General features: G+C 40.8%; 1 protein-coding gene across 1 annotated transcript in view; it reads left to right on the forward strand.

The window, feature by feature from the left end:
- The first annotated feature begins 692 nt into the window (after positions 1-692).
- RLF (RLF zinc finger) overlaps positions 693-13,152 on the forward strand; it is a 93,653-nt gene continuing 81,193 nt past the window's right edge. Inside the window, exon 1 of the mRNA XM_047793512.1 lies at positions 693-975. Within this exon, the coding sequence (XP_047649468.1) occupies positions 730-975 (246 nt within the window). The 5' untranslated portion in view covers positions 693-729. The remainder of the gene's footprint in view (positions 976-13,152) is intronic.

The raw sequence follows: 13,152 nt of genomic DNA on the forward strand, positions 1-13,152 counted from the left end.
AATTCTTTGGTGGTTGTATATGTTGTTGTGCGCCATCTCTTAAACTTCCATTATTACAGAATTAACAAATTTTAATGCAGTAGATCTAAAAATATTTTGTCCTATGGTCTGTACTTTTTGTATCTTGTTTAAGAAATTCTTCTCCATTTTGATATCATAGAGATATTTTATATTTTCTTCATCCAGTATTTATTTTTGGATTGAGTTTGAAGTAAAAATCCATTTTTTTCCCTTTTGGAAAAAAAGTTTCCAGTGCCATTTATTGAAAAGTTCATCCTTTACCTACTGACTTGTAATGCCCTCTCCGTTATAAACCACGTTGCCATGTTCGGCCTCACAACCTCACAATCTTGCTTATTTTCCTTCTATTGGGGATGCTTTCCTTTAAGGCTCTTCTCAGGCCTACATTTCTCCGTTCTTGAGATCATAGCTCAAATGTCATTCCCTCATACCTAGATTGTCTACAGGTATATCCGTCTCGGTGACCCCTTGACTCCAAAAGGCCTGTTAAGACTGCAGTGGGTATGAGCCTCTGCTAGTTGCTGCCAAGCCGTTGCCAGGTGTCTGTCTGTGAGGCAGCGGAGGGGAGGAGCAGCCAGAGTCCCAGTGACGGAATTTGGCGGGCGCCGGCGTCGCCAGGGAGTGCGTCACTACGCGCGGTCAACCGGAGGCGGGGCCAGTGCTCAGTCACGTGGTTTGGTTGCCTACGCGCTGCTGGGCCGTGGGAAGATGGCGGACGGAAAGGGAGACGCCGCCGCCGCCGCCGCCGCCGCCGGGGCTGGGGCTGAGGCTCCGGCGGGAGCCGGAGCGGGAGACGGAACCGAGACTGAGTCCATGGCTCGGGGTCATAGCTCCACATCTCCGGCGCCAGGAGCCTCGGGACTGCGACCGTGTCTGTGGCAGTTGGAGACAGAGCTGAGGGAGCAGGAGGTGTCGGAGGTCTCATCTTTGAACTACTGCCGGAGCTTCTGCCAGGTGAGGGGCGGTCTGGCTGGCAGAGGGTGGTGGGGCGGGGAGGAAGAGGCCCCGGATCCGTTGCTGCAGCCGGGGCCGGACTGAAAGGCGCCACCTCCGTGTCTTGCCGCGCCCCCGGCCCGGGAAGGCCCAGTTCGGAAGCCCGACCGGTGGCCCCCCTCCGTCACTGCCCGACTTTGGCCACAGCCTGGGCGGGCTGCGTTGGGTCAGACTGAGAACCCGGAGGGCGCCGGCGGCTCCCTGGAAAGGCCGTTGCCTGTCTCCCGGCCGGGTGTTTGGAGCGCCATTGCCTCCTGAGGGATTGATTGCTCGTCCCTGCTAGGAGATCCTTTTTTGAGTAGAGTGTAGATCTCGAATTTGGAAAACCTGGGTTTACCTGCATAATCCGGAGGTACATGTTGGGGCCAGAGACTTATTTTTGGAGTCACCGTCTTCTGGGCCACTAAAAGATATGACAGTTGGCTTTGAAAGGCGTCTAGGACTTTCTCTTTAGGGATTGGGAGCTGGTTGGTTGTTTGGTTTTTGCTGCTCCCCCCCCACCCTCGCCTTTTTGACATTTAAGCTGTTCTTTCTCCTCTTGTATGCTCCGTTGAAAATTGTGCTGCCAGAAATGAGACTTGTGATCCTTGAGGTTATTAGGGCCTTTAAGTCGAAGAGGGTTGGGAAAGATGTGGAGTGTGGTCTCTCTTGGCAGTTCTATGACCATTTCTTTGCCATAGTGGGTCCTAACCTATTATTACATATTTCTTGGTATGTTCGGTTTCGTTTCTATTATCACGCCGAGGGTTTTTTTTTTTTTTTAAATAAAGATGTGCCATTATTATTTCTGCCTCTGCTTGTTTGTTCTAATCAGGTTTTGGAGCCACCCCTCTGCTTCTCACCTGATGCTCCTTAGAGAATGCAAAATAATCATAGTATATTAGCATTTGGGCTCTCAATCAGTAGTTGAGTGTGCTGAATAAATTGCGGTGTTCCAGAGTGATAATTTGGGGGGACAATTTGCTGTTCGGGTCCGGAGGAGAATCAGAAATTGACATGATTGATTGCTTTTCTCCCTTCTCTCTGCTGAGCCAGAAGCATTTCATCTCTGAGTGGATTTTGTCCTTGCTAATCTTTTCCATACATTGTATCACTCCAGTTTTTTACCTCTACAACCTGCAACTTTTCCCTGCACTGTGAAGTGTTGCTTCATTCTTACTATACACTTTTATGCTACAAACTTACTGACTCCATAGGATGGTGCCAGATACTTTACCAAGTGCTGAGGAAACATGAATAAGACAGCAGCTTACCCTTGATGAGTTTACCGTTTGGTAGGAGTAGTAGAAATAACATTATTGCCAATGCTGTTTTGGTAATGATGGAAAAGAAGGCCTTGTAGAGAGTGGAGAGAGAAGGGCTCTCATGGGACATCTAATGGGAACAACAATTAATTCGTAAAAATAAATTTAAAGGTTAACTATAGATTTTAATTATATACTTAGAAGTAACTGGGAGAGGCCACTTTAGAAAGGGTGACCTGGGAGGTCACTATGGCTGAAGGGATGAAAATGAGTCCTGAATGTCAGGGGGTGGAAGGGGCATTCCTGTGTCAAAGGTAGAGATGAGAAGGAAAACATACTTTGGGAAAAGAGGGAGCTAATTGGACCAGGATTAGTGAGGAGGAGAGTAGAAGAAATGTTAGTTTTGGGTAAGCCTTCTAAGCTTGAGTTGTCTTCCTAGAAGGTAAAAAGAATGAGTATAACCAATCAAATTGAAGCTTATCAGAGTATACCAAATATACATTCTGCTTTATGCCTAGTGCTTATAGCTCCTATTTTACTTTAACTGAATTTTATTTTAATGTCTTGTATCTTAATGACATCTAGATATGTGAGGAGGGCACAGATGAATTTTAAAAAGAAAGTACCTTTGTAATTTGTCTTTTTATTGGCTGTTTCCATGGCATGTGGAAGCCCCCAGGCCAGGGATTCAACCTGTGCCACAGCAGCAACCTGAGCTGTACCGTGACAACACTGGATCCTTAACCTGCTGTGCCGCAGGGGAACTCCCTGTAATTTGTCTTTTATGAAGGTTGTTTTTGGCCTAAACTTTTCCCAACACATTTTTGCACTAATAAATAAAAGGAGTATCTGTGACGGTGTGTTGTAATAGAAAGCACATTGGATTGGGAGTTGGGTCCTAATTGTGACTCTATCACTTACTAGCTAACAACCTTGGGCAAATTATGACTGAGATTATATTTTGTTTTCTGACCTTTTATCTTCTTGTAATGCTTTATTGGAACAATAGAACAGAAAGTTTATATTCAGCCCTTTGCAATATTTGTCACAATATTTTTGTCACATTTTTCTCGTAGCCTAAATAAAATCAACGTAGGATATCCTTTCTTTTTTTTTTTTTTGTCTTTTTGCTATTTCTTTGGGCCGCTCCCGGGGCATATGGAGATTCCCAGGCTACGGGACGAATTGGAGCCGTAGCCACCGGCCTACGCCAGAGCCACAGCAACGCGGGATCCGAGCCACGTCTGCAACCTACACCACAGCTCACGGCAACGCTGGATCCTTTAACCCACTGAGCAAGGGCAGGGAGCGAACCCGCAACCTCATAGTTCCTAGTCGGATTCGTTAACCACTGCGCCACGATGGGAACTCCAGGATATCCTTTCTTACCAGATACAGAAAAAACTTTTTTTTCCCCTCACCTGCAGCATGCAGAAGTTCTTGGGCCAGAGATCGAAGCAGAGTCACAGCAGTGACAATGCCTAATCTTCAACCTGTTGTACCCCAAGGGAACTCCCAGAAAAAAAATTTAATTTTATAATGAAGTAGGGGTAATTTCAACATCCAAATTTGGCTGAATAGCTCTTGGTTTCACATTTGAAAGGCAGAAGAAGATTTATTCATCTACTGATTGTGTGTGTGTGTGTGTGTCCAGCTCTCGCAAGCTGGACATTGCAGCAAGTGCTAGAGATAGGAACCTGCCCTCTAGGAGCACCTAATGAATGTGTAAAGAGTTAGTGGTATTACATTAGCATAAAGGCCTGACCTGTGCTCTCTGGGATGCTTAACTTCATCAAAAGTATTTTCCTCCTGTGTTCATTTAGACAGTATTAGAGACTTAGATTGTGCCAGGTAGATTCCTCCTGCAGAAGACTGGGACCATATTCTCTCTCTTGCAGCACTTAAAAAAGAAATGGCTCTGTCTTTGGAATTGCACCAAATCAAGAAATAAACTAACATATGAACGGATAGAGAAAGCTTGTTTCATCCTGGGCATGTTTTCAATTTTCAGAAGTTTGTGAAGATGATCAGAATGATAATAGGTATTAAGAAAATGATATTTAGATCAAGTGGTATTCAATGAAAATTTGTATTCAGTGACTATGGGATGTGTTGTTGGGTTTTTTTTTCTCTTTCCCTCAGTTCCTTTCCTCAAAACTCTGTCTGCCAGACAGTGTGGGTAAGATTAACTCCAGAAAACAGTCTTTCTTTGTTTTCCAGAAAAATTGATGATATCCTCTCAAGTTTTTGCTATATTTTGGGAACCAAGATTGCTGAAGTTTTCCAAATGGTAGTTAAATTTGTAACACAAATTTTGAAGACTTTTTTTTTTTTTTCCTTTTTATGGTTGCACCTGTGGCATATGGAAGTTCCCAAGACAGGGGTGGAACTAAGCCACAGCCATAGCAATGCCAGATCCAATCTACACCACAGCTCACAGCAACGGCAGATCCTTGACTGACTGAGCAAGGCCTGGGATGGAGCCCGCATCTTCATGGATGCTAGTCAGGTTTGTTACCACTGAGCCACAATGGGAACTCCATATTTTGAAGACTTCGAAGTAGACTTCATTAACAAACTTGAAATTATTGGGTGAATGATTATACTTTGAGAATACTAGACAGAGTAGTTTTATGAGTAAACCTTGTTTAAGAGACACTTATTTCTGAACAGTGACTGTAGATTTTTTTTTTATTTTTTGATTTTTTTTGCATCTAGCAGAAAACAAATACTTTATTTTTTGTTTTCATTTTATAACCTTTAAAATTTCTTATTTCAACTAGGGCAAACATTTTTACACAAAGCCACCAGAACAAGGATCACTTAAAGAGCTGGATGTAAAAAATATTATTGCATTATACTACAAATATGGAACCTTTTTGACTGTAGATTTTTAAATGTTAAAATAGGTGAATTCTGTATATATTTCAGGTTTTCCTAGGTTAGTGATTTTGAGTACAAAGGGCCTAAATCAGATAGGCTTACTGGCGTTACCATTTAAACTAGCTTTATGACCTTGAACGTGTTATTTTCTTTAAACCTTAGTTTTTCTCATTTGCAAATGAAATAATAACAGTACTTATTGTTCTCTATGTAAATACATCGTTGTGTGGACTAAATAAAACAATGTCCCCGGAATTGTTTGAGTTATCCAAATTTCTTGGAATAAAAATTCTTTACAGCCTTGCCTCCAGCTTCCTTTTCAGCTCTTACCTAGCCAATCCCATCACCCTCGTCCTACTCTTACTTGGGAGTTCTTCATTTGGAATCTGTGGACCAAAGTGTATTTCAGTTGTTCCTATGATTAAAATTTTGTGTGTGAATTTTTTGGTGCATTGTTTTGGGAAAGACGATCTTAATTTTCATTTAATTTTTCAAGATCCAAGACACATGTAAGGCTTTCAGTAAATATTTCCCAAGTGACTGATTTCCAAAAAGATGGAATTACTATAGCAAGAACTCAGGTTATCAAGCATTTCTATTTCTTTTCATTGTGCTGTTTTATGCTTTTCTCTCATTTTCTGCATGGCAAATTTTCCCTCTTTAGGGCCCAGTGCAAATGTTACCTTGTCTGTGAAGCTTTCTTTGAATTTCCTAGGTAGATTTCCTCTTAGTTGCTTGTATTCTTTTGACACTATGCACTTATCTGTGGTTATTAACTCTTCTTGCTGTCATTGTCTTAGCTCAGGCTTCAAATTGTTCTGTTGCAGCAACTCTTTATTAATCTCTTTTGCCTTTGACTGGCCTTATCTACAGTCTGTCTTGATGTTCTTTCTAAATTATATACGTAACCTTGTTAGTCACTTTACTGTAAAATTCTTTAGTGGTTTTTTTCCTCAAAGCTAAGATAAAATTCAGACTTAGCCTGACAGGCAGTCTTTCTAGGCTCTGGACCACACTCCATCCCCTAAGCCAAACTTTTTTGTTTTTGTTTTTTGTCTTTTTGCCTTTTCTAGGGCTGCTCCCACGGCATATGGAGGGTTCCTAGGCTAGGGGTCGAATCGGAGTTGTAGCCGCCAGCCTACACCACAGCCACAGCAACGCGGGATCCAAGCCGAGTCTGCGACCTACACCACAGCTCACGGCAACGCTGGATCCTTTAACCCACTGAGCAAGGGCAGGGACCGAACCCGCAACCTCATGGTTCCTAGTCGGATTCATTAACCACTGCACCACGACGGGAACGCCCCAAACTTTTTTTTTTTTTTTTGTCTTTTGTCCTTTTTTAGGGCCGCACCCACGGCATATGGAGGTTCCCAGGCTAGGGGTCTAATCAGAGCTACAGCTGCCGGCCTATGTCCAAGCCCCACAACGCCAGATCTGTTTGCAATCTCCACCACAGCTCACAGCAACACCGGATACTTAACCTACTGAGCGAGGCCAGGGATCAAACCTGAAACCTCATAGTTCCTGGTCGGATTCGTTTCTGCTGTGCCATGACGGGAACTCCAAGCCAAACTTTTTTTGAAGGCAAACTCCTTCACCCCAGTGTTCATCTCTCAATCTGCTTGACTAACCCTAGGGTTCTCCTTTAAGGCCTGGCTCAGATATTTTTAGAGTATTTTCTGATTTCAGCAGACAGAATGAGATGATTCTTTCGCTTAGATTATATACTCCAATAGTATCTTGTAAATAGGCATTGTACCTAAGTGTTTGTTTCCTTGTTTGTCTCTCTCTCTTTTTTTCTTCTTCAGTGTTTGTCTCGTATTGACTTACAAGGTAACAAGAGCTTATTTAGTCATTTTATGTACTTGGTACTTGGCAATTAATAGAGTGTGTCTGGCCCACAGAACAAATTTGGTTGATGAATTATATTGTAGGAACTTCATGATATACTCAGGAGATGAGTGCTTCAAAAGGAACACCTAATGTAAAAGCTAGTATGTTAAAAAGCAGTTCTACTGTAAGAAATTACTGGAAAGGAACAGGATAGAAGATTTTGGATTTTGTGTGGAATGAGGGCTAATGATGATGGAGGGAGAAAATAGGAGGCATGTGTAGTCCTGAATTAGAGTTAGCAGTCTAGTAAGACCATAGTTTGCAGATGTTGAGATGGAGAGGATGTCTTCCTAGCTTGAAGTTAGTGGCCCATGAAGACTCTTGAATGTTACCTCTTTCATTTATTTATTTTAAAGGATTTTTATTAAATGGATTAGCTTTTTTTCTTGTTCTGTCTTCTCTTGGGAGATGTCTAAATTGAAACTAGATTACAGGTAGTATAATAGAAGCCAGCTTTTCAGTGCATATGACCAAAACATATTATAAATGTGATCTGTGAAGCAGTGGAAACTTTGGGTGCTGTCATTTGCTGTGGTACCTGGTGTCTTATACTGTGATCCCTAGTGATGTCTGTGTCTACCTGTGGATCATGCTTTTCTGAACAATGTTAGTAAAAATCTAAGTAGAAAACACCACTTGTTTCAAGACTGCAAGGGCATTGGAAAACTAAAATGTGCTTGTTTTGGGAGTTCCTATTGTGGCTTAGTGGGTTGAGAACCCGACTGGTATCCGTGAAGATGCAGGTTTGGTCCTTGGCCTTGTTCAGTGGATTAATTATCCAGCGTTACTGAAAGCTATGGCGTAGTTCCAAGATCTAACTCAGATACGGGGATGTGGTGTTGCTGTGGCTGTGGCATAGGCCAGCAGCTGCAGCTCCAATTTAACCCCTAGCCTGGGGACTTTCATATGCTGCAGGTAAGGCCCTAAAAAAGAAAAAAAAAAGGAAAAAAAAGTGCTTTGTTTTTACTCAATTCTAGATACCTGTCACCTCTCCCAGAGGTCTTCCTTGACCATTGTATGTATATAAAACAGCACTTCCCATCTTCTTCTGACTCCTTAACACTGCTTTATATTTCTTTTAATTACGGACTACTGTCTGATATGTCACTTTGCCTCTATCCTCACCTGGAATGTAAGCATCATGAGGGTGCTGACTTTTATTTACCCGGTGCCTAGATTGGTCCCTGGCACTTAATGGCTGGTCAATCAGAATTTGTTGGATCTTTTGTCTCCTCTCTTCCATAAATACCTGATTAGACTTCTTGAGAATATCAAGACTTAACCTATCTTTATGAAGATATAGGGACCTTTTTTTGTGAACAAGTTTATGCTGCTTCTCAGTATAGGTCAAGTCTTACTGTTTTGTTTTGGTTTGTTTTTGTTCTTTTTTTTTTGTTTTTGAAGAAGGAAGGATTTATTATTTGCAGCAAGTAAGGAGAACACCAGGATCTTTGCTAAAGCATTGTCTCAATTGGGCCTTACTGTCCTTTGTATCTTGAGTAACTAAGAGTAGAATCTTAATTTTATTATATTTTCTGCGAATTTTCCCTGGTTACTTCAATTCTAAAATATTTAAAGTCATGATTTTTTTCAACAAAGTTTGCTTTGCTAGATTGAAGCATTTGTTTTGGATATGGTTAATACCATACCCAAACCTGAACATGGATTGCAAGACAGTATAAAAAATAGATTACTAAAAATTTTATTGCTGACATAAGCCAACAGAGAAACCGTATGAAAAATAGAGAGATACTTAATTTATTGAGCATCTTTTGTGTGTCATACACTTGGGTACATTGTGGTATTTTCCTTTTACAGATAGAAAACTGAGATCCAGGGAAATTAAGTAACTTCCAAGATCACACAGCTAGTGAGCTGTGGTGAAGTCTTTGACTCCAGATGCTGTTTTTCTTATATCAGCATTTCCTACACTGTGTTTTGATCCATGATATGTATGTATTCATAAACAATTTTTTTTTTCTTTTTTGCACCGCACTTGTGGCATATGGAGATTCCCAGGCTAGAGGGCTAGGGGTCCAATCGGAGCTACAGCTGCTGGCCTATGCCATAGCCGCAGCACGGCAGGATCTGAGCCGCGTACTCCCTGTACTATGTTTTCTTAGGTTAACAGTTTGGGAATGTATAGTTAGAGAATTTTTCTATATGATATACTGTTTTTTGAAAAATAGTGTCAAGATTATATACTAGAACTTTTTTCTTTTTTTTTTAAAGGCCGCACCCAAGGCACATGGAAGTTCCCAGGACAAGAGTTGAATTGGAGTCACAGTTGCTGGCCTGTGCCACAGCCACAACAATGCAGGATTCCCGCCATATCTGCAACCTATATCACATCTCACGGCAAGGCTGGATCCTTAACCTGCTGAGCAAGTCCAGGGACCAAACCCTCGTCCTCATGGATATTAGATTTCGCTTCCCCTGTGCCACAACGAGAACTCCCTATATACTAAAACTTGCTTATTTCACATAATGTATTGTAGATATCTTTTCATATGGAACACACACATCTTTACGACATTAAAAAAGAACTGCATAGTATTTCATTGAAAATGTATTGACATTGCTGTGAGCTGTGGTGTAGGTTGCAGACGCGGCTTGGATCTTGCGTTGCTGTGGCTCTGGCGTAGGCTGGCGGCTAAAGCTCCAATTCGACCCCTAGCCTGGGAACCTCCATATGCCTTGGGAATGGCCCTAGGAAAGAAAAAAAAAGAAAGAAAATGCATTGATAGGGAGTTCTGGTCATGGCACAGCACAGCAGAAACAAATCCGACCCTAGGAACCATGAGGTTGCGGGTTCAATCCCTGGCCTTGTTCAATGGGTTAAGGATCCAGCATTGCTGTGAGCTGTGGTGTAGGTTGCAGATGCGACTCAGATCTGGCGTTTCTGTGGCTGTTGCATAGGCCGGCAGGTATAGCTCTGATTACGCCCTTGGCTTGGGAACCTCCATATGCTGCGGGTGTGGCCCTAAAGAGACAAACAACAACAACAACAAAAAAGCAAAGATATTAAATTGTGCAGGTAGCAAAATCTTCAATACTTTTAATTAAAAAAAAAATTAAATGATGAAAGCAGTGCTCACAGTAAAATGTATAAAGACCCAGAAATGTTTAAGGGAAAAGTAAAAGCCCTTTTCTGCCTTCAGTTCCTCAAGTCACTCCCAGGGTCTTGTGTATTTTTAAAAATTAAAATACATATTCTTCTGCAATTTACATTTTAATTAAACACATTGAGGACAGTTTTCTATATCGGTACATGTTGAACATTACCATAATTAAATAATTCATGTGTGTTACTTTTTTTCCTATGAGATTTGCCTTTACTTGTACCTCTATTAAAAAATGTTATGGAGTTTCCTTTGCAGTGCAACAGGATCGGCAGCATCTCTGGAGTGCTGGGATGCAGGTTTGATCCCTGGCCCGGTATAATGGATTCAGTATTGCCACAGCTGCAGCATGGGTCAAAACTGTGGATCAGATCTGATCCCTGGCCTGGGAACTCCATGTGGAACCACATGTGCCAGGGATCGGCAAAAAAACCCCACAAGTCAAATGACTAGTTAAAAGTCATTAAGGAGTTCCCACTGTGGCTCAGTGGAGACAAACCCAGCTAGTATCCATGAGGACTCGGGTTCTATCCCTGGCCTCACTTGGTAGGTTAAGGATCCAGCATTGCTATTCCCATTGCGGCTCATATCCCTCGTTGCTCTGGCTGTGGTGTAGGCCGGTGGCTACAGCTCTGATTCGACCCCTAGCCCAGGAATTTACATATGCTGAAGGTGGAGCCCTAAAAACAAAACAAAAAATGTCATTAAAATTTGATTATGTCTAATCATTGTAACCTTGTAATGTTAAAATTAAATGCCGCTTTGGGGTTCTCAAGAAGCAGATCATACTGTAGTGAGTGAGTTGCAGCCTAACCTGAAGCCACTGGAGTGTATGATACAATTTAGTGATTGTTGCTTGGAGAGATTTGTCAATGTATTCATTTCCAACAAACATTGGTTGATCATTGTTTCTTTGGCGAGATAAGGGAATATTTGGAAAGACTACTTTATGGGTGGATAACCAGAAAGACCTTAGTACTTTCCATTAGTTAACTTTTTCTTATGTTGTTGGTTTAAATGTTTTCAAATAAAGTGTCACTGAATGGATGTATTACCTTGGGCCACATCAGGGGCCTCACATTGCCGTTTAAATGAGATGCTCTTTAAAGTGTGATTCTCCTCCAAAATTATCTAATTCTGTTTGGAAATTATGGGGCCTCACATTGCTGTTTAAATGAGATGATCTTTAAAGTGCGATTCTCCTCCAAAATTATCTAATTCTGTTTGGAAACATTTGCTAAGGATTATTTTCTAAATCATCTCCAAACATTTGCCTTGTGTATGCTTGTTGAAATAAATGAATATTAAATGTTTTAGTTATGAATACCAATATATAAATTACAAGTAAACAGAAGCGTGAAAGAGATGAGACTTTTGAAATTTAAATAAAAGTTTCAATATTATATTTCTGCCCCTTGATAGGTTATCATTTATCCCTCTAGGGTAAATGCCCATCCCAGTGGAAACCACTCTACTAATTTGAGCTAAAATTATTTGTTTAAATTACTTGTTATGCTCACTATCCTTACTTGGCTCTTTCCTTTGTAGTGAAATCTTGATTTCAGTGTTTATAGGACTTGGTAAATGAAAGTGTCAAATCTAGAGCAAATTATCCTTTAAAGTTCTAACAGTAAACGTGGGTAAAACATCATGTTTGTCAGTCTTATACGTTTTATTGTCTTAAGAAATGAACAGCGTAAACAATAGAAAGTACATTTAAAGTTAAGAGGTTCACTTTAAAATCCTCCTTCTAACATTCTTGTGACCTTACACCCTGCTTTCAATCTATATTCATGTCTATAAAATTGGGGGTAATAGAAGCATAGGTGGTTGTGAGGATCAAATGGGCCAGTATAACACTGCCGGGCAAAGCTTTTGGTAACAGCAGATAGGTATCCAGTGTGTCACTTTATTTCTTTTCTATATTGAATATTGTTTTAAAGAAGTATTTCGTGTAGTATGATTTTCCTGCATTTTCCTGTCAATATACAGCTCATTGAAAGAAAAAAGTTTTTTAAATGCCTGCAGAGCATTTGCTAGCATAGTTTTAGATTCACAGAGCCTGTGATGAGCTTTGTAGACTGGAAGTGTAATTTACAGTTAATTTCTATTATGTTGAAGCAATATGGATGCCTTTTGGGGTTTATAGTAATTGTAATGGGCTTGACTGTTGCAACTAATAGATCATTCTGTATTAGATATTTTTTATTCATTTAGTTGTTGGCTTTAAATTGGTTTATTGTTTGGCATTTAAATTATGTATTCCATTATGTTGAAATATGCATATATCCAAAGTAATCTTAATAACACGTTGGATTTGAGTCATTGGGAAAAAAGTGACCCATGTTTTTGTAAAATTGTAGAATATTTTTGTTGTTGTTGTTTAGGGCTGCACCTGTGGCATGTGGGAGTTCCCAGGCTAGGGGTCTAATTGGAGCTGAAGTTGCTGGCCTGCACCACAGCAGCATGGGAATCTGAGCCGAGTGTGAGACCTACACCGGACCTATATCACAGCTCACAGCAACTCCGGATCCTTAACCCACTGAGCAAGGCCAGGGATTGAACCCACATCCTCACTGTATTAGTCCGGGTTCATTTCCACTGTACCACAACAGGAACTCCCAAAATTGTAGAATCTTATGTTTGGGGGTTATCTAGCCGATTCGCTTTCCAGCTTGAAACTTGTAAGCTGGAAACTCCCTCTCAGTTGAGGATGTTAGCTGAGGATCAAAATAATGATAATAATCCATTCATGTGATTTTATATGAGAGCTATAATATCAATAAAGTTCTGAACTTTGACATATCTATTTACTAACAAAATTCAAGACTAGTGTATCATTGTAATCTGATATGAGCACCCATCTAAAAAAATATGATCTTAATCATTGCCTTTTTAAAATTCTCACAAAAGTGTGGTTTGGTCGACATTATGCTTCTCTCCTTTACAGAGTTTGAATGAAGCAGTGAGAATTAGGATTTTTTTTCACTGAT

This window comes from Phacochoerus africanus, chromosome 8, assembly GCF_016906955.1.
Source record: "Phacochoerus africanus isolate WHEZ1 chromosome 8, ROS_Pafr_v1, whole genome shotgun sequence".
Classification (NCBI taxonomy): domain Eukaryota; kingdom Metazoa; phylum Chordata; class Mammalia; order Artiodactyla; family Suidae; genus Phacochoerus; species Phacochoerus africanus.